Consider the following 27933-nt stretch of genomic DNA (forward strand, 5'->3'; position numbering starts at 1 on the left):
CAGTCATGCCCATCAATTTCAATCTGCCTATTCTGAGTAGGACAAACATTGGAAACAACTGTGTATGTCTAGAGACTGTAGGGCAGTAGAGGGCAACTCAGGCTCAGGGAGCAAAAGGGTCTCCCAGGCCTCTCTGTTTGGCCCTTGGAACTGTCCCCAAAGGAGGACCCCTCACTGGTCCTCCTTCATACCCTCCTTGAGTGTTTTTGCCTGGCTGGAATATGCCCTTGAACTCTGATCATGCCTTTCACTTGCCTGGATTGAGGATGGAGAGGAGTGCATATGTAGAAACTAGCTTACTGTACAAAGGAAAATAAATAAATAAAATTTCTTCACCACAGCTTGCCACTGGTTTGTGGACCACAAAGGGTTACCCAGAAGGAAATGTGGCCCTTGGGCTGAAAAGGGTTCCCTGCACCAGCTATACAGAATTGAATCCCAAATAATTACAACACTAGCAACTCATGCTAATACTATTTTAATGAGGCATCTCCAAAAGCCAAAAGGGGTCAGTGGTTTTTCAGTCAAAGAAGAACTGCAACCACTTCTAAACTTCTATTGCAACAGCTGTAGGAGGGATTTTCCAGATCAAAGAGCCCTTGATGGCCATCTATCTTGATGGCCCTCACGTTCTTCCTGTTGAACCCCCCCATCCCTCTGTCCATTTATACATGGGGAGAAAAATGGAAAGCCTTTCAGATTGTGATAAAAGCCTGATTTCAAAAGAACCAAGCAACTTTCTCCTTGATTCATCCTTATCCTCTGTGTTTTCCGGGGGAATTTGAATCCTGGCCAGTGATTTCCTGTTACAGCCACCTCTTCAAAAGTTCTTGTCATGCTCTCTCTCTCTCTCTCACCCCCCCCCCATGTTAAGGGCAAGTTTGAATGAAACAGATTGCTAGCAGCAGATGACAATGGTGCCAGGTGATGGGGTTTTTGGCACTGCAGCAGGAAGTGGCATGCCTGTGTGCTTAAGTTAAAAAAAGAAGAAGCTTTCTGCACATCGCTGCAGATGGCAGAGAGAAGCAGCAGCAGCATTTCTGGCAGGGCTGCTGCCAGCTCCTCTTCCAATACAACTAAGTCACCCTCTGGATACCGTCTGAGCATCTGCAAGGATGCTCCTGACTCCAAATATCTTTGCAGCTGGTGCTTGAATCTGCTGAAGGATGCCCTGCAAACCCTCTGCGGACATCACTATTGCTTGGTCTGGAATTGTACGGTGAGAGCTCCTTTAAAAACAAAACCAAAAAACATAGGAAGGAGTCTTGTGGCATGAGAGGAGAGAGGGAGAACGGAAAGGGCAGCATGAAAATTCAGCTGCGAAGCAGAAAGGAGGAGGCTTGGGTGCAAGTGGAAAGATGCATAATATAGGAGAGGCACCCTGGCTGTCAAGATGCATGGACCTTCCAGCCAGGCATTCAGAGCACATAGAGATGGCCAGGCTATTTGGCCATCCAGCTCAGTGCTGTAGGGGAGGACCATAGCTCAGTGTCAGAGAATATGCTTAGCATGCAGAAGGTCCTAGGTTCAATCCCTGTCTTCTCCAGGCAGGGCTGGGAAAGATTTCATGCTTGAAATCCTGGAGAGCTTGTTGCCAGTCAGTATAGACAATGCTGAACTACTGTATGGATGAATGAACCTGTTCGTTTCAGTTTTTGTCCGTTTCTCATTTTTTCAGTCACAGTTATCCAGATTTCCACAGAGGTCTGCATTATTATTATTATTAGTCAGCATCTGAGTGCAAATTTCTCCAGAGATACACATTTTTGTATGTAGTTTTGACTCATTCCCATTTTTGCAAGCAATTTTGCCCTTTTTAATGCATTTTGTGCCTTGTTTTCACTGGTATATGCAATTTTATATACACTTCTAATATGTAGGTTTTCCCCAAACACACCTTGGTTGATTGGGGAATTGCATTGCCAAATTCAGTTAAGTGTGGCTTTCAAAGGATAGCTGTGTTTTGGTTTGCAAAACAAAACAAAACAAAACCATCAAAATTAATCTGCATTTAGTGCAAATTTATCCGAATACAGTGGTACCTCGGGTTACATACGCTTCAGGTTACATACGCTTCAGGTTACAGACTCCACTAACCCAGAAATAGTACCTCGGGTTAAGAATGAGGATGAGAACAGAAATCATGCTCCAGTGGCACGGCAGCAGCGGGAGGCCCCATTAGCTAAAGTGGTGCTTCAGATTAAGAACAGTTTCAGGTTAAGAATGGACCTCCGGAACGAATTAAGTACGTAACCAGAGGTACCACTATATATACATACATTCCCCCCCCCCAATATTCATAAGGCTCTACCCAAATATTATGATTTTTTGGTATGTTATTTTCAGTAATGTATGCATTTCTTACGCATACTTTCCACACATTTTTGTACACATTACTTGTCTGGAGAACGGCATTGCAAAACTCAGAGAAGGCTAAAATTCATAGGATGTCTTTTTTCCAGTTTACATACTGTTTCGCAAAGTGTGAATTAGGTAGGTTCTTTGTTTAGTGTGAACTAAATTAAATTTCTCCTCCAATCCTAGCCTTAATCAAACCTCCATGAATCCTCTAATTGGGTTCTCTCCCCAGCTAAAGAAACTATGCAGCAGAAGTAGGCAACAGTCAACCTGGCATCCTGAACTACAGTTTGCCTCAGTCACAGCCAGTATGGCCAATGGCCAGGGGTGATGGGAGTTGTAGTTCAGAACTTTTCCAGGGCCCAGGCTGCCTTTCCTTGTTACCTTGTTGCCTTCAACAGGTGGAAATTAAGAGTCACCTGAAACCCTTTGATTAATCTCCCCCCCTTTAGCACCCTGCTTGTGGTTAACGCTTAGCTGGAATGAAATATTCAATGCAGCAATAGAGAAATTAAAATAATAATTTATTTGTCAGACAAATAAATGAGAGACACAGTGGTATATGGTTACCAAAGCTCTGCCCACTCCAGCCCTGATGGTCAGCACTTATATTTCCTCAGCCCAGCCCCCTTGCTCCTCCTTTGGCTGCCTCTGTCCAATCAGCCTGGTTGAAATTCCTATTGGCTGTTTGCTAGAAGCAATCATAAAAGATACACCCATTTCCTATTACCTTTTATGGGAGACAAAGAGCTATATTTCCTTCTATCTATAAATGGCAAACAAGTAGCCATATATCTTACATTTGCCTCAACAAGGCACCTTAATTACCAGATCACCTCTTGCCCTTCTTGCCCTTTTGCCCTCCAAAACAGATGGCTAATGGTTTTAAATTTTTATCTTAAACAGAGGTCAGAGATCTTGGGTTCACATTCTCACACACCATCAATGAAAGATCTCCTTCTTTGGAGGTCTTTAAGCAGAGGCTTGACAACCATATGTCAGGAGTGCTCTGATGGTGTTTCCTGCTTGGCAGGGGGTTGGACTCGATGGCCCTCGTGGTCTCTTCCAACTCTATGATTCTATGAAATAAGAATCTAACATAAGAATCTAACATTTCTTACTTTCTAAATCCTTTGCATAATTACATTTAAGCCAATATATTTCATACATAACATATATAGATTTTTAGAAGCAAAGGCCTTTTCAAAGTAAAACTTCTTCAGTTTACACCTCCTTTCCTGGCCAGCTGCTTTTCCCATTAGCTCTTGCCCTTTAACCTGTAGCTCAAGTCTCTAATGGGAGGCACATGGTATTATATTTTGTTAAACAATGAATCCTACTATTTACCAACTCTTAATTAGTGCTTTTGCAGCTTGATTGTATTCTGTAGGGTCAGTAACCTAGTAACCTTTGCTCTCAGCCTGTAATTCCCTTTTTACAACTTTGAGAATTTTGGCTCCTACTATAAATAAATCAGGGGGGCCTTTGTCCAGGAGGATAAACATATGCCAGTCTTTTAGACAGCTGGTCTTCTGCCTGGCATTAAAACATCTTTAAGCTCATTTCTTAAATACAGGCCTTGATCAGATGCCTCACCCCCACCCCAGAAACAATAGCGACCATGTTTGTCAGAGTTGTAAGGAGGTAGGTCCTGGCAGCACAAATGAAGAAAGTTTACAATTAGTAGGAAAGGTATGTCTGGTCTTCATTCATCTGGATTTAAACATTTCTCAGAAGCTATATATCTGTTTGTTAGCATAAAATGCAAAGCATTCTTAATTTCTGGAAATACATACAGGCACTCAGAGGAAACCAAGAACATCTGGGCAAAACGCTATGCTGCTCATAGATCCATTCATTTTACTTTCTGTTTATTGTTCTGGACCTGATCTTTTAGGGCTTTGGCATAGCTGTCAAGCGTCCCTTATTTGGCGGGACAGTCCCTTATCCCAGCACCATGTCCCGCTGCTGTCCCTTATTGATGATGTCCCTTAAATAAGCTACTGAAGGTAACGGGGCCCTTTCTATGTCCAGCTGTCCTTTGTCAACAACAAATTGTTGCTTTTTTGTGTTGAATATATGCTATATGGTAATTTATGGACCTAATAGGTATCTAAAGCCATTTGCACGCAACAAAATATGTATTTTATCAAAGTAATTGTTGATCCCTTATTTTGGCTGGTGATCCCTTATTTTCAAGGCTGCTGGTCCCTTATTTTCAAATCTGTAAGTTGACAGCTATGGGCTTTGGGATTTTGAATTTGGGGAGCAGGGAGTGTGGATCTGGATGTTCATCACCTAATCCCAGGAAATAAAAGCTATTTTTGCCCTAGCATCAAGGAAGGCCAAACATTAGATCAGCAATTCATGGATGAAACAACATAGCCACGTAGTACAGTCCTTCTGCCACTGGGTTACTTCTAAGGCTGGACAAATCTGTCCATTTCTCTCAATTTTTCATTTTCTTCCAATTGTGAGTTTAGTTCTTCACTTTTCCACATCAGTCTGTGAATTCTTATTTTTTTAGCCACAAAATTCAGAGAAGTGCAATTTTTTTAGGGACTACTGTATTTTTAGTTCATATACTATTTATGTATTTATTGCATTTATAGCCACCCTTTTCTCCAAGGAGCTCAGTGTGGCATATGTGGTTCCCCCTAGTTCCTATCTATCCTTACAATAACCCTGTGAGGTAGGCTAGGCTGAGAGGCAGGGACTGCCTCAAGTGAACTTGAACTTGGCTGAGGGGGGAGTTGAAGCCTGGTCTCCCAGGTCTTGGTCCAACACATCATCATCATCGCCATTGATTTACTAATCCCCTTCTAAACAGCCATCTCAAGGTGATTTACAGACAAGATAATTTTTAAAATATTAAAAACACAAGAACAACGAATACATTTAAAACAATAGTAAATCCATAACAAGTGGACACTTGTGGTAAAGATCTATTTAATCCAGCTGGGAAAACCTATTAGAACAAAAATGTCTGCAATTCCCCCCCCCCGCCCCCAGAAAGTGCAGAAAGCAGGTGTCTGTTGTATCTTTATGAGAATGCTATTCAACAGAACAGGGACGCGGGTGGTACTGTGGGTTAAACCACAGAGCCTAGGACTTGCCGATCAGAAGGTCGGCGGTTCGAATCCCCGCGACAGGGTGAGCTCCCGTTGCTCAGTCCCTGCTCCTGCCAACCTAGCAGTTCGAAAGCACGTCAAAGTGCAAGTAGATAAATAGGTACCGCTCCAGCGGGAAGGTAAATGGTATTTCCGTGTGCTGCTCTAGTTCACCAGAAGCGGCTTAGTCATGCTGGCCACATGACCCAGAAGCTGTACGCCGGCTCCCTCGGCCAGTAAAGCGAGATGAGCTCCACAACCCCAGAGTCGGCCATGACTGAACCTAACGAGCAGAGGTCCCTTTACCTTTATTCAACAGAACAGGGGCAGCTACATTAACCATGACACCACATAGATTCACCTTGAAGTGTGAACCAGATCAAATTTTCCACCCACCCCATGCCGCTTCAGAAGGAAAATGTGTGTGGGTGAAGGTTGGCTTGAAGGTACAAGTGTGTATGAAGCCTTATTGTGGAATCCCTTACCAGAAAGAAAAGGACTCACCTAACCTTCTCGCTGGTCCATTTCACATGTGTACTGAACTATGCATTCACAAATTGCACACATATTGGCTTTGTTCATAAATTCACCTAGAGCTGGGAAAAGGTTCAGGAAAGGGCAACCAAAATGATGAAGGGTGTGGAGCAACTCCCCTGTGACGAAAGGTTGCACGATTTGGAGATTTCAAGTTCAGAGAAAATGCAAGTAAGAGGTGACATGACAGAAGGTCATAAAATTATGCCTGGCACAGAGGAGAGTTTTTCCTTCCCTCTCTCATAGGACTAGAACTCATGGGCATCCAACGAAGCTGAATGTTGGAAGACTCAGGGCAGAGAAAAGGACTTCTTCACTTAGCACATAGTTAAACTATGGATCTCACCCCCCCGCCCAAGGAGGCAATGATGGTTGCCAGCTTGGATGGGTTTGAAAGAGGAATGCATAAATTCCTGGAGGATAAGGCTTTCAGTGGCTTCCAGCCAAAATGGCTATGCTTAGCCTCCACTCTCTTTTTCTTTTCCCATTTTTTTAAAATTAATTTTCCAAAATTCTAAACTAACTAACAAACATAGATCATAACTGTACTTAATACAATCTTACTAACATTGTTAAGTGACTTCCTCAAATGCCCTTGACTGAATTTCAATATATATCATTGTAACGGTTTTCCAAAACAGAATCTCATAAAATTTACTTAATCCTCTTAACATCTTTGCTTCTTTTCATCTTTGCTTTAAACATAATAGTCTATAACTTCACATATTTAAATCCATAGCCTGTCTATTTTTTGCAAGTATTTCTGATTAATTTATCTTAGCATATTTAAGTAAATAATCTTTGAAGTTCTTCCATTCTTCCTGGTGCTCCTCCTCCTTCTGGTCACGGACTCTTCCGGTCAGGTCGGCTAGCTCCGAAAAGTCCATCATCTTCATCTGCCATTCCTCCACTGTTGGTACTTCTTGTGTTTTCCAGTTCTTGGCCAGTAAAATTCGAGCTGCAGTTGTGGTATACAAAAACAATCTAACATCTTTTTTGGGCAATTCCGAACCTGTTATTCCAAGAAGAAAAGCCTCTGGTTTCTTAACAAATGTATATTTCGACATTTTTTTCAATTCATTATAAATCTTCTCCCAGAAGTCTTTCACCATGGGACAGGTCCACCACATATGGTAAAAGGTACCCTCCTTTTCTTTACATTTCCAGCATAGATTATCACTGTTGTGATAAACATTTGCTAATTTTACAGGGGTTAAGTACCATCTATACATCATTTTCGTAGTATTTTCCTTTAACACCGTACATGCAGTGAACTTGACCCCTTTCCTCCACAGCCTTTCCCAATCCTCAAACAATATGTTATGTCCCACATCTCTTGCCCAATCTATCATCACAGATTTAACTTGTTCATCCTTTGTATGCCACTCCAACAATAAATTATACATTAAGGCAAATTTTTAACTTTAGAATCCAACAACTCCGTTTCCAGTTTGGTTTTTTCTGATGCAAAACCATTTTTCTTATCTAATTTATTAGCCTCCACTCTCAGAGGCAGCAACGCTTCTGGAAACCCAAGGAGGGCAGAGTGGCAAGGAGAGCCAGTGTGGTGTAGTGGTTAAGAGCGGTAGACTTGTAATCTGGGGAACCGGGTTCGCTTCCCCGCTCCTCCACATACAGCTGCTGGGTGACTTTGGGCTAGTCACACTTCTTTGAAGTCTCTCAGCCCCACTCACCTCACAGAGTGTTTGTTGTGGGAGAGGAAGGGAAAGGAGAATGTTAGCCACTTTGAGACTCCTTTGGGTAGTGATAAAGCACGATATCAAATCCAAATCCAAACTCTTCTGCTCTTGTGCATGGGTTGTGCTTTGAGGGTTTCCCAGAGGCATCTTGTTGGTCACTGTGAGAATGAGATACTGGACCAGATGAGCCATTGGTCTCATTCAGCCAACCCTTCTTATGTGGAGGTCAGGGTTTGGCCAGTGGTGTGATTCCACTCTCCCCCCCCCCCCCCGCTGATTTGCCATCTTTCTACGTGTGTGGATAATTGTGACACAGGGACCTCATCTGCAGCTTGCTTCAGAATGCTTTGCATCTAATATTACCTACTGCAATTAGTCAGAGTGGAGAATGTTGACGACAGCAGGCCTTGCTCAAATGTCTGGCTTGGCTAAGGCACTGGACTTAGCTTTGCATTAACTGTCATTTTCTTCCAAAAATATAAACAGGCTTTTAAGCCGACTGGAAAATTACCTTAACTTTACAATCCGCAGACAAAGGTAGAAGTGTTCTAGCTGAACTCTCTCTCTCTCGCTCGCTCTCTCGCTCGCTCACTGTGTTTTTCTCTTTTTTAATGGAGTGGAGTCAACATTTATTTTCAGTTCTGTTTCCAAGCAATGGTTAAGTTCTCTATACCTTTCCAGAACAATTTATGACATCAAACACACACTGCATCCAAGTGCCTCTTTAGCCTGAAAGCGACATGCATGTAAGAACATCCAGCCTGCAATTAAGTTCGTTGTAAACAGCCTGAATTGTGTATTAAATTGGAGCATGTGGGTGTGGGAGGAATCCAACCGTAGACTCAGAGTACAGATGAGCTTTGCTTTACTGGAACTCATGTATGTTTCAAAGAAAGATGCTATTTGTTGCCTGTTGAAAGTCTGTTTCCTGGGAATAAATAAGGAGCAAAGACCAGACATAATATTTGTAGATCCACGGGGGCCATTTAAGAACATAAGAATATATCTGCTAATCATATTACATCCCCAACCAAGTACGCCACATAACCTCATATATCCTACAAGACGAAACAGTGGGTACACCTGGAGAAAGACATAATCGAAAATACCCCCACCACAGCATACCCATTCCTCCCAAAGAAACTAAGGAAAATCCCCATAACACAGGTTCACAGAGAACATGTTTAAAGCATGGAAGAAAGAAGCAGGAAAACTGTCCCCAACCCCATCCCCACTAATCCCCTAGCACACCACCCATTATTCCACCACACAGCACAAAACATCCAGATAAAAACCTGGCAAGCCAAAGGCTTATATCGCCTAGCAGACTTCTACAAAAATAACAAACCCATATCAACACAAGAAATACAAGAGAAACTAGGGGACACCCAAATGCCATAGCTTAACACACCACCAATTACATGCCGTCTTAAACAACCCAGTAGTAAAATCAGCAGCAACTAGGCCCTTGACCATCTTCGAAAACCTCCTCCTAACAACAAGGGACATGGCAAAGGGATGGTATCCACAATACAGTGGTACCTCGGGTTACAGACGCTTTAGGTTACAGACGCTTCAGGTTACAGACTCCGCTAACCCAGAAATATTACCTCGGGTTAAGAACTTTACTTCAGGATGAGAACAGAAATTGTGCGCTGGCAGTGCAGCAGCAGCGGGTGGCCCCATTAGCTAAAGTGGTACCTTAGGTTAAGAACAGTTTCAGGTTAAGAACGGACCTCCGGAACGAATTAAGTTCTTACCCCGAGGTACCACTGTATACAAAATACTGCTCCAAAATCCCACAAACCCCCTTGACATAATAAAAAAACAATGGGAGCATGACATAGGCTATGAGATTAACCCCACTCAATGGACCAGAATGTGGTCTAAACCTCCCTTTAAATCCATATCAGCGAAAAGAAAATAACTTACTCTGAAACTCACTTACAGATGGTACCTGTATACCATCTGTATACCATGGAAACTAGTCCTAATATGCCTAGGAACATCACCAAAATGCTGGAGAGGATGCACCTCCACAGGCACATACCTCCACATGTGGTGGGAATGTCCCAAAATCCAACTGTTCTGGACAACAATCATACAAGAAATATTCAAAATAACTAAGCAATTATTAGAAGTTACCCCAGAACTGACCCTACTAAACATCTTCCAATATAATAATGCTCACTCACTCACATTAGAGAGCTCATAACCCACCTATTCTCACCAGCTAGAAGCATCATAGCCAGACGCTGGAGAGACCTGTCAGGAGTAAACATGGACCAATTGTATCAAATAGTATGGGAAACAGCCTTACTAGAAAAACTAACCAATAAACTGAAACTGACACGGTGACAAAAGAAGAGGACGCCTTCACCCCAGTATGGTTCCCCTTTATCACCTACACAGCCTAACAAGACAACAAGAATCTTCAAACAGCATATGAATCAATCTGGCTGATTGAAAAATACACACATGCACACACCCTACTCACACACAAAAACAAATCTCACTACCGCCAACCAAAGACAACCAACCACACCCTAAGCCACTCCCAACATCTCTCACCACCGAGGAAATACAACAAGTGAATAGGAAGAGAACCCACACAAGTGACACTGACACAAAACCCCACACATACACTAAGTAGAAGAATAGAAGCATAACCACCTGACCCCACCCCACTCACCATTCCCCACTCCCCTCTTCCTCCTCTCTTCTTCCCAACCTAATACAGCATGCAACGCTAATGCCACACAACAAATGAAACTGATCTGTAGAAAACACAACTTGAAAAAAGAGACAATGCATGTATTTTTGTAAACTAAAAAATATTTAATAAAAATATATTTTAAAAAGAAGATACCTGCTAGATAAGGCCAAAGGTCCAGCCAATACAACTTCCTGTTTGTCCACAGTAGCCAATCAGATACATCTGGCCCCAGCAACTTGTATTTAAAGGCAGAATGCCTCTGAGCCTGGAGGTTCCATACAGCCACCATGACCAACTTTTACCTATTGCCTATGAGTAAGAGCAAGTTAAAAGATGCCTGCTTCTTGGGAGAAAAGCAATGACAAACCTAGACAGCATCTTAAAAAGCAGAGATATCACCTTGCCAACAAAGGTCCGTATAGTAAAAGCTATGGTTTTCCCAGTAGTGATGTATGGAAGTGAGAGCTGGACCATAAAGAAGGCTGATGGTCGAATAATTGATGCTTTTGAATTATGGTGCTGGAGGAGACTCTTGAGAGTCCCATGGACTGCAAGAAGATCAAACCTATCCATTCTGAAGGAAATCAGCCCTGAGTGCTCACTGGAAGGACAGATCGTGAAGCTGAGGCTCCAGTACTTTGGCCACCTGATGAGAAGAGAAGACTCCCTGGAAAAGACCCTGATGTTGGGAAAGATGGAGGGCACAAGGAGAAGGTGACGACAGAGGACGAGATGGTTGGATGGTGTTCTCGAAGCTACCAGCATGAGTTTGACCAAACTGCGGGAGGCAGTGGAAGACAGGAGTGCCTGGCGTGCTCTGGTCCATGGGGTCACGAAGAGTCGGACACGACTAAACGACTAAACAACAACAACAATATTACTTTTGTAATACAATTCGGTATGAAAAACAAAAATAAAAAATATGAAGGGAGTGATGCAAGGTCCATGAAGTATGGCACAAAACTATTCCAATCTGCACACAAGAACTTCCAAACAGGTGGGTGACAGGTGTAATCTCAGAAATAGGCTTTCCCTCTGTTCTTTTTCTCACATAAGAGGCAATACATTTTCTCTGAGGATGCCTTTCCCTAAGATGCGGATAACCTAAGAAATGAAGAAGCATTGGCTTTATTTTTCTGCACACTTATGCCTATCCCTCTTCGAAAGTACGTCAAAGTGCAAGTAGATAAATAGGTACCGCTCTGGCAGGAAGGTAAACGGTGTTTCTGTGCACTGCTCTAGTTCGCCAAAAGCAGCTTAGTCATGCTGGCCACATGACCTGGAAACTGTATGCCGGCTCCCTCGGCCAATAAAGTAAGATGAGCACCGCAACCCCAGAGTCATTTGCGACTGGACCTAATGGTCAGGGGTCCCTTTACCTTTACCTAAATAGAGTACAGTGAAGGAACCTGCTTGATATCAATAAACAGGGAGATCCAAAGTGTAGGTGCTGCCATACCAAAGATTGGTTTCTTACAAGTGTAGAATGAGTATTACTTGGCACCTGTAATAATCCCAGTTCTGCAGAACTAAGTGGTCAAGTGGGCACATATGGGATAAGGCAATCTTGCAGGTAAACTGGTTGCTTTGCATGCTAATAGCAACACCTTGGACCTGGCTTGCTGCCCTCGGCAACCAGCGCAGGTCATTGAGCAGAGGAGTTATATGCAGACAGGGTCTCCCTCCTATCAGCAAATATTCTGCAGCATTCTGCACTAACTGCAGCTTCCAAATCAATCACAAATGAAACACCACACAGAGAGTACTTCAGTAAACTACTTCATTATGACAGAAAGGTGGAATATATATATTAAACTCTGCTAAATCAAACTAAGCTATTAAAAACAAACCATGTGGAATGCTTTCAATTTGGGGTTCTACCCCCCCATGTTGTCTGGTGAGCTGTTTGATCCACTTACATGATAGCAGGGGCTGGAGAGCATGGAGGATGAAGATCACCCTCTGTACGTCCCACCCCCTGGCGCACCAGTGCTCTCCCATCCGGGGGGGGGGGGGGGGGGCTGGATGAGCAAGCTCCACCCCAGCCCGGGGTATGTGTGCCTCTGCCACCTCCCATAATGGGAACAAGACTTTCCCCCTCTTCTGTGGTTTCCAGGGGGAAAACCATGACTGTTTAAAGTGGCATGATAGTGCTTAAAATTTATAGTGCAGGTGGGGCTGTCATCTCTAGCCAAGGTGTGAACACCTTTAATAAGGTTAAAGCAGAGTTACAGTTGTACTCCATGGAATAAGAAGATTGTGAGTCGAGACCCCGCCCCCGCATGGAGATAAAATAAGACACATGGGCACAAGTATTTTAGGTTAATGGGCTAAAAAGGCCACAACTTTATTGCTTACAGAATGTGAGTGGTAATGGCTTAGGCATTGGATTGAACAGACTATACTTGACTCCTGCCCGCTCTGCCGGGAGTCACACAAGGGTTAACAACCTGTAGAGAGAGCTTGTTGATGCAAATCAACTGGAAGCTTTCCGCTAGAACAGGGGTGGCCAACTCCCAAGAGACTGCGATCTACTCACAGACTTAAAAACTGCCAGTGTTGAGCCTGTTTTTTAGGGGTGCAGGGCAATCTTGTTGAGCTTTTTTGGGGGGAGCCAAAGTTGTTGAGCTTCTTTGGTGGGGGGGGGGGGAGCCACTGATCGACCAGTGATCTACCACAGGCGTCCAGTGATCTACCAGTAGATCACGATCTACCTGTTGGATGTGCCTGCCCTAGAGTCACCGGAGGGTCGTGCCATGGCCCTAGCCACCACCTGGGCATCGAACAGGAACCATGACTGCCGGATTCCTGTAATGGAATACCCTTCAAAGGGAGGGGTAGATCATGGCCACAACCTCCCCTCCGACACGCAATGCATCCTGGGGAGAAAGCAGTAAAGACCTGATGAAGAGAGCACAGCATAGGTTATATTTTCTGAGAATCCTCCAGAAAAATAATGTCTCAAAGGACTTGTTGGTGACATTTTACCATTGTACTGTGGAGAGCATATTAATTTATGGTCTGTGTGTGTGGTTTGGGAGCTGCGCGGTCAGGGGAAAAACAATGTGGTCCAGGGTTGTAAAGACTGCAGAGAGAATAATTGGGTGCCCTCTTCCCACCTTGGGTCAAATCTATGCTTCCAGGTGCTATAAGAAAGCTGCAGAGATAGTGCAGGATAGTATGCACCCTGGAAATGATCTCTTTCAGCTTCTGCCTTCTGGAAGAAGGTACAGGGTTATAAAGACTAGGACTAGCCGTCTGAGAAACAATTTTTATCCAAATGCGATTTTGGTTTTAAACGCAGTGCAAGGTAGTCTCTGTGGGAGTATATTGTATTTAATTATGGAGGATCAGAGTTTTTAGGGGCTAACCAGGCTGGGATAGCTGGGATAGCAGGCTTGTTGGTTTTGAATGTCTGATGTAGATTTTTTCAATTTCATTGTTCTGTATGGGACAATGACAATAAAGATTATCATATTGTATTGTATCCTGTTCTTACAAGGGCCAGCCAAATATCTCAGTGGGAAACCTGCAAGCAGGCCTGAGCACAAGAGCACTTCCCCCCTCTGTGGCTTCCTGCACCTGGCATTCAGAAGCATTACTGCCTCTGACAATGGAGGCAGAACACAGCCATCATGGCTTGTGGCCTAAGGGTAGCCTTATCTTCCATGAATTTGTTCAGTCCTCCTTTTAAGCCATCCAAGTTGGTGGCCATCGCTGCCTCCAGTGGGAGTGAGTTGCACAGTTTACCTGTGCAAAGGAGTGCTTTCTTTTACCCATCCCGAATCTTCCAATATCCAGCTTCATCAGATGCCCATAAGTTCTAGTGTCATGAGAGAAGAGGAGAACTTCTTTGTCAACTTTTCTGTGTCATTTATAATTTTATAAACTTCTATCATGCCACTAGTTACTTGCCTTTTCTCTAAAGGAAAAAGTCCCAAATGCTGCAACCTTTCCTCACAGGAGAGTCAATTTGGTTGCCCTCTTCTGAATCTTTTCCAACTCTACAATAACACTTTTTGTTTCTTACACATTTTTATTGGTTTTTTTAACATATCGTTTCCAACAATCATTTAACATAACTTCTTACCTTATACAATATTTTAGACTTCCGTCAACCACTTCTGAAGATTTTCCGTTCTTTATCACTTGTTCTGCATTTCTTAATTTCTCTATTACTTTTAATTATCCTTAACCAATAATTCTCATCATAGTCTTTCTTGCAATATTTCAAATAGTCCTCCTTACGGAACTTCTTGCAGTCCTACTAGCATAATCCGTTTATTACAATTGCTTTTCAAATAGTTCAAATATTTACTCCAGTCTTCTAAGAATCTCTAATCCCGCAGATTTCGAATCCTTCCTGCTAATTTGTCTAATTCTGCAAAGTCCATTAATTTTATTTGCCATTCTTCTTTCGTTGGTCATTCTTCTTGCTTCCATTTTTGTGCCATACAATCAGTGGCGTAGCGTGGGGGGTGCAGGGGGGGCCGGCCGCACCGGGTGCAACATCTGACTGTTAGGGCAAATCCACGGGTTAGGGGGCGCAAATCCACGGGTTAGGGGGCGCAAATTACTTGCCTTGCCCCGGGTGCTGACAACCCACGCTACGCCACTGCATACAATAATGTTTTTGAGGCAAGGTAACCACAACTGTACGCAGTACTCCAAATGTTGTCATAGCATAGATTTGTATAAAGGCAAGTGGAACCAGTGAGCAATGGTACAAAGGGCTACTGAGCCGGATTATTACATTCTGTCTTCACAGTCAGAAGCAGTAATGCTCCTGAATGCCAGTTGCTGGAACCCATAACATGGGAGAATGCTCTTAGTACTCTTCTCACCTGTCACTTCCAGCAACTGGTATTCCCTGTTTAAGGAAGCTTTTAATATTTAATAAACTATTGTATTTTAATATTTTGTTGGAAGCCACCCAGAGTGGCTGGGTAAACCCAGCCAGAAGGGCGGTGTATAAATAATAATAAATAATAATAATAATAATAATAATAATTTCTTTCTTGCTATGGAGGGCCCATCAGGGTACTTGTTAAAAACCTGTATTTTAAACATTATTTTGTTGATGCTCTTCTACACAGAACCCTTCAGCGCTTTCTGTAGGCCATGAAGGATGTGGACGCCCGTTCAAGGTAATGCTGCCATCCAGATGCTTTAATGGAATGTTTCAGGTTTGGTTGCAATCACCCAATTGTAGATTTGTATAACATTTGCATAGTCTAATTTATATAGATGTACATTTAGATGTCATGACTAAATAAAAATGCAGTGCAGCTCCCTCTAGTGGGGAAGGCTGTGACCAGGTGACCTGTATGCCTGCCCAATCTCTACCACTGCCCAGGTGCTCATTGCAATTGTTCAGCTCCAGTGCCCCCTTCTGCTCCCCCTTTGTAGGGTTCTTTATCTTTAAACTGGACTTGAACTGGAGACCTTTCAAACAGGGGGCTGTACACTGTGGGTTGGTGGACCTGAACTTGAAAGTGGTCAAGGTCAGAGCCAAAAATTAGTGGGCACCCCTTCCCCCTTCTCTTCCCCCCGTCTTTGACACCCCCTTCTCTTTCTCCAACATGCCAAAGAAGTATGTCTTTTTTAGGCAAAGTAGTGGCCAAGGGACGCGGGTGGCGCTGTGGGTTAAACCACAGAGCCTAGGACTTGCCGATCAGAAGGTCGGCGGTTCGAATCCCCGTGATGGGGTGAGCTCCCGTTACTCGGTCCCTGCTCCTGCCAACCTCACAGTTCAAAAGCACATCAAAGTGCAAGTAGATAAATAGGTACCGCTCCGGCGGGAAGGTAAATGGTGTTTCTGTGCGCTGCTCTGGTTCGCCAAAAGCGGCTTAATCATGCTGGCCACATGATCAGGAAGCTGTACGCCGGCTCCCTTGGCCAATAAAGCGAGATGAGCACTGCAACCCCAGAGTCAGCCATGACTGGGCCTAATTGTTAGGGGTCCCCTTTACCCTTTACCTAGTGGCCAAGTACAATTCCTTCAGTGAAGGAGATATATTTATGCGGCTGAACTCTCCTGGAAGGAGAAAGCTGGTTGGGAAGTAAACCTTAACTTTCCCCCTTCCTGTGGGAGATTACTCCAACACTGTCACTGTCCATAGCTCTGAATGCTGGAGGAGAGCAAAGCTCCAATGTTGTTTCAGCAACAGTCAACCTTAGAAGCAAGCAGTTATGCCTCAATTGTATACTCTGCTTTTGCTGAAAGGTGCCTTTTCAGTTAAAGAGCATCTCTGCTGCAACAGTCTTTTACTCTGATGTAGCTGAGGAGACTCTGGTTGTATTACACCTTCTTGTGATGGGAGTCCTCTGAGTTGGACGACTCCAGCACCATGGTCTCATCCTGCAGACTTGTCTCTAGGACTAGCCCTGTGTGCAGTTCTCTTCTGACTCCAGAGTCCTCAAACTCATCCTTAAGAGAAGGGAAATTGACTTCAGTCCAGTGTCATGACAACCAAGCCTTCTTACAAAGAAGCTGCAACTTCAGTTGGGGAGGCAGTCTGAAGAAATGATCAGAGCTAGGAGGGGGGAGAAATTTGATTCAATTTGCATATAAAGGCAAAATTATCTAATTTATACTCATTGAAACAATCCATGAACTGGATCTTTGTATCCTCTGAATTTTGCAATTTACTTCTCCAGCCAAGTCATGCATACAGCAGAAAGCATGCACAAAATATATACGTTAGTACAAAACTGCATCGAATTATGGGAAATTGCTTGCAAAAATCTGTATGTTAGGATAAATTTGCATTAAAATTCTGACAAATATTTGCAATGCTTTTTTTCCCCTTTTTAAACACCATTGAAAATATGATGCAGGAATCTGGTAAATTGAACCTAAGATTGGTAAAATGAGAGGCTGTGAAAAACAAAAATGGACAGATTTGTCCATCCCTAGGTGCTCTTGGGTCCTGCCAGGGTTGTGTGGCCTTGGCAGCTGCCCTAGCAGGCTGGATGCTGGTTCCAGGCCTAATCAACTGAGTGATTTCATCATTGTGGCTTTGTCATGGTGGTGTTGATGGTGCCCTGTTCCTTCCCAACAGGGGAATGCAGAAGATAGAAAAGAGCATGAGAAGTATACTGAGGGGACACACTTGATGCTATTGCTCCAGCATGTGAAACAGCTGAAGGCAAGCTTGCACCCTTCCTACTGCACACTTGATAATCACTTGATTGATTCCAATGTTCTGATGAGGTTCTTCTTGAGCGTGAAACTGCAGGGGGCTTCGGCCACGGACTGTTCCTCCAGGCTCCCTCTGTGTGAGAGGGGGACGAAGGCTCGCAGGCACTCATGGACAGCCAATGGGGACTCCTTGCTGGAAGGCAAGCTGCAGGTCTTTGAGAACATTGAGTCTGTGCTGAGCAAGGAGATGGTTGCCTCTTGGCAGAAGATTGTGGCATTCCAGAGCCAGAGCAGCCTTGACCAGGACATGATCCGTGGCTTGGAGCTGAAGGTGAGTGGGTAGGGAAGGACTGTGGCTGGGTAGTGGGGAGCAGGGGCTCTGAATGCTTGGAAGAGGTCATAGGTTTGATCTGGGATTGAACCAGGGATCTTCAACATGCAAAGCTTTTCTGGGGATTCTGCAGCTGGGGTGCCACTTCTGAGAAGCCCCACTCTCTCCTCATTACCTCCCTTGCCTCAGATGGTGGAGGCAACCAAATGCATCCTCCACTGATCATCTTAACATATGGATAGGAACATATGGGAGCTTTATAAGTGGTCCTTCAGGTGCCCCAGTCCTGTGGAGAAGGCCTTTAAAGGTCAAGAGCAGCAGTTTGAACTGGGCCCAGAAAGGTGTGATATAACCGTAGAACTCATTGCTTGAGTGATGGCATCCTGCTTTGGCTTCAGTTTCCGAACATTGACTGACCTCTCCCAAACATAACCTACTGGATGATGTCTCCTGTGTTTGACAGGTGCAATGGGTGGGGAATGGGACAACAACCAGCAGCCTACCTGCACCTATTTAGCCTCTGGTACTCACATCCTCCATTCTCCCCCCTCCTTGCCCTGCTCAATAGGCTTGCATCTCTCAACCCAAAATAATAGTCTTATTTTCTCCAGCGATGCCTTGTGCAGAAAGATGCAGCTTTGAGCTGGTTGGAGCAGAGACTTCTGTCATCAGAGCAAGTGTCCTAGGATGTTGTCTTCCTGTGGAAGGCTATGGGTGTGCATCAGAGGTGCTACGAAGATGTGTGCGGGAAGGTGTGTGGATTCATTCTCCCAGTAAGAATTTAACTTGTTGTGTGTGTTTGTGCAAATCCACACTGTACTTAAAGCACATCCTACATGCATTTGAAGCATCTGACTTCCCCCAAAGAATCCTGGGAACTATTTTAAGCTTTGTGCCCATTCTTCAGAGCTGTCTTTGTGGTGCTGCTGGAATTGTGCAGCAACCACCCTTGTATCCAGGCAGCTGGATCTCCCACCTCTGGCTTGCTGCGTTTCCCTGCTTTGGCAGCCCTGTTTCTAGGCTGCTTCTGTGAGGGCTGGTTAAGTAGTGGCAGGAGGCATGGATAGGAAAAGTGGCTGCTCACTTGCCAGCAAAACTCTCTGGAGGGGCCCTAAGTAGGGGAACCCCAAACCACCCTGGTCTGAGCAAAAATGCAGGTGCTGTGAACAAAATTAGCAAGGCAGAAGACAGAGTGATTGGGTTAAGCAGCTGTTCAGCTTGGCTTCATAGCTCTGCCCCCCTGAATCCTAACAACTGTAGTTTAAGGGTGCTGGGCATTGTAGCTCTGTGCAGGGGGAAACTACAACTCCCAGGATTCTTTGCCTTAAATGTGCATTTGTATGCCATTTACATGTATGATTAACAAGAAGAGACAACTGTTCCATCCATGATGTCACTTGCCCTTTGCAATTTTGGCATCTGTTAAATACAGTGGTACCTCGGGTTAAGTACATAATTCGTTCCGGAGGTCCGTTCTTAACCTGAAACTGTTCTTAACCTGAGGTACCACTTTAGCTAATGGGGCCTCCTGCTGCTGCCGCGCCACCGGAGCATGGTTTCTGTTCTCATCCTGAAGAAAAGTTCTTAACCCGAGGTACTATTTCTGGGTTAGCAGAGTCTGTAACCTGAAGCGTATGTAACCTGAAGCATATGTAACCCGAGGTACCACTGTACAAGATTTAAAACCATGTTGGAATCTGCTACCTATTTACCGTATTTATGCAAATCTAATGCACCACCAAATCTAATGCACACCCTAATTTTCATGACGTAATTTGACCACAAAAGGTGCACATTGCATTTGCGTAAATATGGTAACCAGGGGCTACAGATAGTAGAGAAATTTGGTTTGATGTGCATTTTATTCAGAACCTATCTAATTTGCACACTTCCCAAAACAAATTTTAAACTGAAACGATGATCCCCTTCAAAATTCACACTTGTGAGTTTTGCAATGCAGTTCTCCAACTAAACATTTACACAAAAGCATATATTAGGAGAAAGTGTGCATTAAGATGCATGTAGTAGTGAAGATAACTGCAGAAATGCATCACCTTAGGAAATATTCCTCGCCCCCTCAACCCCCCCCAAAAAACCCCCCAACGCACCATGTGCATTATTAGGATATATCCACACTAAAAAAACCCAATCAGTTTTCATGAGGGCTTCACACATTGCCACCTGTGGCAGAAATGTGGAGAACTGAATTAAAAAGAGAGAGAAAGAAATGAGAAAGTGAGAGAAGCTGAAACAGACAGATTCATCTATTCCTGCTTAGGGATGCCTTTTAGTTCATTGCATCCCCCCGCATTTCCCCCCAAGGAATTCAAAGTGGCACACATGGTTTTGCCCTTCTCATTTAATCCCCACAACAACCCTGTTAGGAGGGTGAGGCTGAGATGCAGTGACTGGCCCAGGGTCACCCAGTGATCTTCATGGGCAAATGGGGGTTTGAACCCTGGTCTCCAACTGACACTCTAGCCACTATGCCACACTGGCTCTGGGCTGTGGTCAATGCCAGTAGACCCACTGAATTTAATGGACACTAGTAACTTAGGGTTATTAATTTCAATGGGTCTACTCCAACTTAATTGGATTCAACTCAATGAGATCCGGAATAGGTGAGCTCTGGTTGCAGCCCGTCTCTATTTTTCTTTATCTGAAGAGGATATGTGTGACTTTTTGGCTGGTGCTTAACTCCCAAGTTCTCCATTTTCAGCATTCTACACTTTGCAATATGGCGGCAAGCTCTGCATGAGGATTTACCTGAATGGTGAAGGGAGAAACACACCTCTCACTCTTTCTGGTGCTACTGAGAGGTGACTATGATGCTGTTCTGCAGTGGCCTTTTGTCCACAAGGTAAGGCTCCTTCCCTACCCCACCCCTGGACAGCCTGACCCTACAGGGCACAGCTGGCATGAGGGATCAACATCATCTCCTGTTAGCCTGCTGCTGGTCCACCGAGCCTCCTGGCCCATATCATCTTCCGCCCTGCTGTTGAGGGTTAGAGGGAGGGTTGTAGGGGGCTGGTACCCAGCAGTGGCGTAGCGTGGGGGGTGCAGGGGGGGCGGCTGCACCGGGCGCAACATCTGGGGTTAGGGCAAATCCATGGGTTAGGGGGCGCAAATCCACGGGTTAGGGGGCGAAAATTACTTGCCTTGCCCCGGGTGCTGACAACCCACGCTACGCCACTGGTACCCAGTGGAACTGGTACTGCAGAAGGCAGGGAGCACATCAGTAGGTGGTGCCAAAGCCACTGACAGACCAAGCAGAATAACCCAGGTCTTGCCCCCATCCTCTTCCTCTGGGTCTATAAGGGTAGAATCCAGTGGCAGACTTATTTCAGCAACAACAGAACAAGCAATTTGAGTCAAATCAATGCAACTCAAAATTGTGTTTACTAGACCCATTTTTAATAATAATAATAATAATAATAATAATTATTATTATTATTATTATTTTATTCATACCCCACCCTCCCCAGCCAAGGCTGGGCTCAGGGCGGCTAACAACCAATAATAATGAGTTGAATGAGTACAACTTAAAAACAAGATTAAAATACAACATTAAAACATTAAAACAATTAAAATGCAGCCTCATCACAGGAGGAGAAAGGAAAAAGAAAGATGGGGAGGGAATCAAATTGACTCCAAGCCAAGGGCCTGGTGGAACAACTCTGTCTTACAGGCCCTGCGGAAAGAAATCAGATCCTGCAGGGCCCTGGTCTCATGAGGCAGGGTGTTCCACCAGGCCGGAGCCCGTGTTGAGAAGGCCCTGGCTCTGGTTGAGGCTAATCTAACTTCCTTAGGGCCCAGGACCAGTAGGGTGTTGCTATTTATGGACCTTGAGGTCCTCCGTGGGGCATACCGGGAGAGGTGGTACCGTAGGTACAAGGGTCCTAGGCCATGAAGGGCTTTAAAGGTCAAAAGCAGCACCTTAAATCTGACCCTGTACTCCACCGGGAGCCAGTGCAGCTGGAAAAGCACTGGGTGAATATGCTCCCACGGCAGGGACCCCGTGAGGAGCCTCGCTGCAGCATTCTGCACCCACTGGAGTTTCTGGGACAGCTTCAAGGGCAGCCCCGCGTAGAGTGAATTACAGTAGTCAAGCCTGGAGGTGACCGTCGCATGGATCACTGTGGCCAGGTCACAATTTGCCCCTCCAGGATTAGGAGCCCTGAAGCTGAAGCTTCATTAGTTTTGTAGTAGACCCACCCCTGTCAACATCAAGACTAGGAGGAAGCTGATCATAGAATCATAGAGTTGGAAGAGACCACAAGGGCCATCGAGTCCAACCCCCTGCCAAGCAGGAAACACCATCAGAGCACTCCTGACATATGGTTGTCAAGCCTCTGCTTAAAGACCTCCAAAGAAGGAGACTCCACCACACTCCTTGGCAGCAAATTCCACTGTCGAACAGCTCTTACTGTCAGGAAGTTCTTCCTAATGTTTAGGTGGAATCTTCTTTCTTGTAGTTTGGATCCATTGCTCCGTGTCCGCTTCTCTGGAGCAGCAGAAAACAACCTTTCTCCCTCCTCTATGTGACATCCTTTTATATATTTGAACATGGCTATCATATCACCCCTTAACCTCCTCTTCTCCAGGCTAAACATGCCCAGCTCCCTTAGCCGTTCCTCATAAGGCATCGTTTCCAGGCCTTTGACCATTTTGGTTGCCCTCCTCTGGACACGTTCCAGTTTGTCAATGTCCTTCTTGAACTGTGGTGTCCAGAACTGGACACAGTACTCCAGGTGAGGTCTGACCAGAGCAGAATACAGTGGCACTATTACTTCCCTTGATCTAGATGCTATACTCCTATTGATGCAGCCCAGAATTGCATTGGCTTTTTTAGCTGCCGCGTCACACTGTTGGCTCATGTCAAGTTTGTGGTCAACCAAGACTCCTAGATCCTTTTCACATGTAGTGCTCTCAAGCCAGGTGTCACCCATCTTGTATTTGTGCCTCTCATTTTTTTTGCCCAAGTGCAATACTTTACATTTCTCCCTGTTAAAATTCATCTTGTTTGTTTTGGCCCAGTTCTCTAATCTGTCAAGGTCGTTTTGAAGTGTGATCCTGTCCTCTGGGGTGTTAGCCACCCCTCCCAGTTTGGTGTCATCTGATACCCAAGGCCACCCCTTGGACTGGTTGCAAGAAGCCATGCAGGTGGAGTCTGGCTGAGGGCAGGCTGAGATTGGTGAGACAGCACCGCTCTTACCCAGTGGCGTAGCGTGGGTTGTCAGCACCCGGGGCAAGGCAAGTAATTTGCGCCCCCTAACCCGTGGATTTGCGCCCCCTAACCCGTGGATTTGCGCCCCCTAACCCATGGATTTGCCCTAACCCCAGATGTTGCGCCCGGTGCGGCCGGCCCCCCCTGCACCCCCCACGCTACGCCACTGCTCTTACCCACATGAGGTAGTCGCTACTGAGTGGAGTACGATAATGGTCCTTAGCCCTTTGTCCCCTTTGTGCATAGAGGCAAATCTATCCATGTTGGTTCCTCACTTTCTTCCTGTTCAGCTTGTCACATCTTTGCACCAGTTTGCAATTTCCCCCCAAAAGAAATAAAGTTGTTACAGAAACCCTTCACATTTTAGAGCATTTTTTTCCTGCTAATATACACAAATCCCAGAGTGGTTTAACAATCAATCCCTCGTCCCAGGGAACTCTCTGAATTTCTAGCTAACAGTGCTTAACACCCTTAACAAACTACAGTTCTCAGGATTCTGTTGGGAGAGAGGCCATGGCTATTAATGCGATATCATAATGCTTTAAAAGCATAGCAGATGTGGCCCTGATAGCTGTTTACTAGCTCCAGGATCAGAGGCAGCGTGGCTTTGTATACCGGCTGCTGCAGATCGTGAATACGAGAAGGTCATTCGGGTGTGGGTAGAAATCCAATTCACTTCGCATTATAATGCACTTTCCAGTACAATACCTGAACTGAAATACAGCTATCCTTTGAACTCACATATCTCTGGATCATGTACAGCAGACCACTTGATGTGTACAAAAAAGAATATATGGGATGGAGGAGAGTGCATTAAAATGCACATATAAATGAAAAAAACAACCAAAAATGCATTATGGAAATTGCTCATGTTAGACAACATTGTCTGTATAAATGCATATGTTAGGAGAGATTGGTGTTAAAATGAGGACAGGTTTTCACAAGGTTTCCTTTCTTAAATTTACTTATTTATTACATTTACATGCTTCCTTTATCTTCCAAGGATCTCAGGGTGACTTACATGGTTCTTTCATCCACACAACAACCCTGTGATGTAGGTTAGGCTAAGAGACGGTGACTGGCTTATTTCATTTTCATTTTGAAACGTATTGCCAAGGATGCTGTTTTTGTTTCAAACATTGCAAATCTTGGACAAAATGGACTGTTTCAAGAAGTGGCAGAGAGATATCTCCAGATTCGTCTGGCAGGGCAAGAAGCCTCGAATAAAATTTAAGATATTAACTGATGCTAAAGAAAGAGGTGGATTTGCCCTGCCAGACCTTAAACTTTATTATGAATCAGCCGCTTTTTGCTGGCTGAGAGAGTGGCTGCTTCTTGAAAACACTGATGTGCTGGACTTAGAAGGTTTCAACAATGTATTTGGTTGGCATGCATATTTGTGGTATGACAAGGTTAAAGCACATAAAGCGTTTAAAAACCATATTGTTAGAAAAGCATTGTTTAATGTCTGGATAAGATATAAGGACTTGTTAGAAAATACTCCAAGACAACTCCAAGATGGTTGTCACCAATGGAAGCGAAGGCTCAGAAAAAACTCAATATGGAGGCCAAATGGCCGAAATATTGGGAAATTCTGGAACAAGAGGGAGACAGAATAAAACTGTAGAGCTTTGAAAAATTAAAAAACAAAGTGCGAGACTGGCTCCATTACTACCAAATAATGGAGGCATATAATTTGGATAAAAAACTTGGCTTCCAGGTGGAAAAATCAAAATTGGAAACAGAATTGTTAGACCCCAAAATTAAGAATTTGTCAAGAATATATAACTTGCTGTTGAAATGGAACACTCAGGATGAAACGGTGAAATCCGCTATGATTAAATGGGCACAAGATGTTGGACACAACATCATGATGGCTGACTGGGAACAGTTATGGACCACAGGTATGAAGTTTACGGCATGTAATGCCTTAAGAGAGAATTTAAAGAAAATGATTTACAGGTGGTACGTGACACCAGTCAAGCTTGCAAAAATTTACCATCTGCCCGATAATAAATGTTGGAAATGTAATGAGACTGAAGGTACATTCTTTCACCTTTGGTGGACGTTCCCAAGGATTAAGACATTCTGGGAGATGATCTATAACGAAATGAAAAAGGTATTTAAATATACCTTCCTGAAGAAACCAGAGGCCTTTCTCCTGGGCATGGTCGGCCAATTGGTGACAAAGAAGGATAGAACTTTCTTTATGTATGCTACAACAGCAGCAAGAATACTTATCGCAAAGTATTGGAAGACACAAGATTTACCCACCCGGGAAGAATGGCAGATGAAGTTGATGGACTACATGAAACTGGCGGAAATGACTGGCAGAATCAGAGACCAGGGAGAAGAGTCGGTGGAAGAAGATTGGAAAAAATTTAAAGACTATTTACAGAAACACTGTAAAATTAATGAATGTTAGAAGGATGCTGGAATGAAGTTATATGGCTTTAGCAGAAATGTTATAAAGAATTAAGTAAAAGTAGACTGTTAATGGGCCAAAGGAGAAAGAATAAGGTTAGATTGTGTTAAGATAAATTATAGGACAAAAACTGAAAAAGATGGAAAGGATTTGCTGAAATAGCTAACTGAACTAGAATACAAAAAAGGGAGGTGTGAGGAGGTCGTCGAAACAAGTAAATGAAAGATAAGATATGGAAATATTGGATGAGTTTTTAATTGTTTCTCTTTTTGTTTTTGTTTTTGTTTTGTTAAGATAAGTAGTGTTTCTTTTTTTTGTTTTTTATGTATTGTATTGTTTTGCATTGTTTAACTCTTTTTCTTCTTTTTGTAATCTTTAAATTCTTAATAAATATTACTTTTTTTTAAAAAAAAGAGAGAGACGGTGACTGGCCCAAGGGCACCCCGTGAGCTTCATGGCTGAGTGGGGACTCAGGTCTTGATCTCCCAGGTCCTAGTCCAACACTCTAACCATTACACCACCACAAACTGTTGAAGGAATGTGGAGAACTGAATTTAGGACTAGATAGACAATAAATTGCAAGAAACTGAAATTGGCAGGTTTGTTATGCTTGAGTGCTGTTGCTCTCAGGTGCTGATTGCAGACTCGCCTGAGGCTTATTGTTAGCCTGAGAATAGGATGCTAGACTAGATAAATGGGTCTTAGGTCAGATCCAGCAGGGCTCTTCTTATGTTCCAGCTTCAATTGGACTGGATCATGTCCATAGTCCAGTACATTGCTTGAATAATCGATTTGAGCGTGATCTTGCTACAGCTTCCCTTGCCCCCCCCCCTTTTGCAGGAAAGTATTCATATGGGTTCTATTTAGCTTTAAAATGTTTCGTGCAGTCCTCCCCCACCTACTACCCAGCCTGCTTATCTTTCCATTTGCTGACCTTGAGATGTGTGGGAAAGGCGTCTTGTGCTTCTTGAATGAACACCTGATCATTGCATGCATTTACTTATCAACAAGTTTCTGTTTTGCCAGCCTTCCGTAATGGGGACCTAAATGGGCACTGTGGGAACAGGAAACTGGGCTAGATGGGCATTTGGCCTGATCTTTCAGGGCTCTTCTTATGCTCTCATTGTTACTTTATTAAAGGTGAGGAAACATTTGCAGAATTCATAGTTTAGAGAAAAGGGTAATCATATGAGGAGTACAAAATTATACATGGTGTGGAGAAAATAGAGCAATATTTAATTCCTCTGTCATAACACTGAAAGATAAAGGGACCCCGGACCATTAGGCCCAGTCGTGACCAACTCTGGGGTTGCGGCGCTCATCTTGCTTTATTGGCCGAGGGAGCGGGCGTACAGCTTCTGGGTCATGTGGCCAGCATGACTAAGCCACTTCTGGTGAACCAGAGCAGCGCACAGAAACGCCGTTTACCTTCTCGCCGGAGTATTTATCTACTTGCACTTTGACGTGCTTTCAAACTGCTAGGTGGGCAGGAGCAAGGTCCGAGCAACGGGAGCTCACCCCGTCGCGGGGATTCGAACCGCCGACCTTCGGATCGGCAAGTCCTAGGCTCTGTGGTTTAACCCACATAGACATCCAATGAAGCTGAGTGTTGGAGAATTCAGGACAGATGCAATAAAATATTTCTTCACACAGCATAGAGTTAAACTATCGAATTCACTTGCACAAAAAGGCAGTGATGGCCACTAACCTGGATAGTTTTAAAAGAAGGTTAAACAAATTCATTGAAGATAATGCTATCAGTGGCTACTAGCCATGTCTGCTATGTTCTTCCTCCACTAACTGATGCCTCTGAAAAACAGTTGCTGTGGATCCCTAGTGGGGAGAATGCTCTTGCTTTCAGGTCCTGCTTGTGAGCTCCTCATGAGTATCTGGGTGACCACTGTGAGATGAGAACAGGATGCTGGAGGAGATGGGCCACTGGCCTGATCCAGAAGGCTTTTCTAATGTAATTATATATCCCTGATCTAGCAGGGCTCCCCCCCCCCCATTCCTATGATCTTACATTTGAGTTCGTTTTCCTTCCAAACCTAACCTGTTCTTTGCTGTCTCACAGGTAACCTTTACATTACTTGGTCAGAATGATGGAGCCCATCTTGTCAGAATGATGGAGACCAGATCTAGAGTCTTCTTCCTTTCAGAAGCCTGTGGCAGATATGAATGAGTCAGTTGGCTTCCCCAGGTTTGGTCCTTTGGCCAAACTACATTCTCTGAAACATGCCTATTTAAGAGAGGGCACTCTATTCCTCAAGTGTGCTACAGAAGCCAGATCATGAAAAGTTTATGAAAGCAGAGGCAGATGACAAAACCGATGGCTGGGGGACTGCATCAGAAACATATCAGGAGCTTAGGACTGATTTGCAACTGCAT

At 44.2% G+C, this 27933-nt stretch overlaps 1 protein-coding gene across 1 annotated transcript; it reads left to right on the forward strand.

Annotated features, from left to right (window-relative positions):
- Positions 1–1012: 1012 nt before the first annotated feature.
- Positions 1013–27839, forward strand: TRAF1 (TNF receptor associated factor 1; the record flags this gene model as incomplete). The annotated part of the gene is given in 9 exon segments (XM_083597476.1): positions 1013–1219; positions 15515–15565; positions 17483–17893; positions 18490–18576; positions 18580–18607; positions 20613–20676; positions 20678–20753; positions 26386–26389; positions 27682–27839. Coding segments are annotated over 9 exon segments (1086 nt in total).
- Positions 27840–27933: the final 94 nt, after the last annotated feature.

Source organism: Podarcis filfolensis (genome assembly GCF_964270895.1).
Source record: "Podarcis filfolensis genome assembly, chromosome: Z".
Classification (NCBI taxonomy): Eukaryota; Metazoa; Chordata; class Lepidosauria; order Squamata; family Lacertidae; genus Podarcis; species Podarcis filfolensis.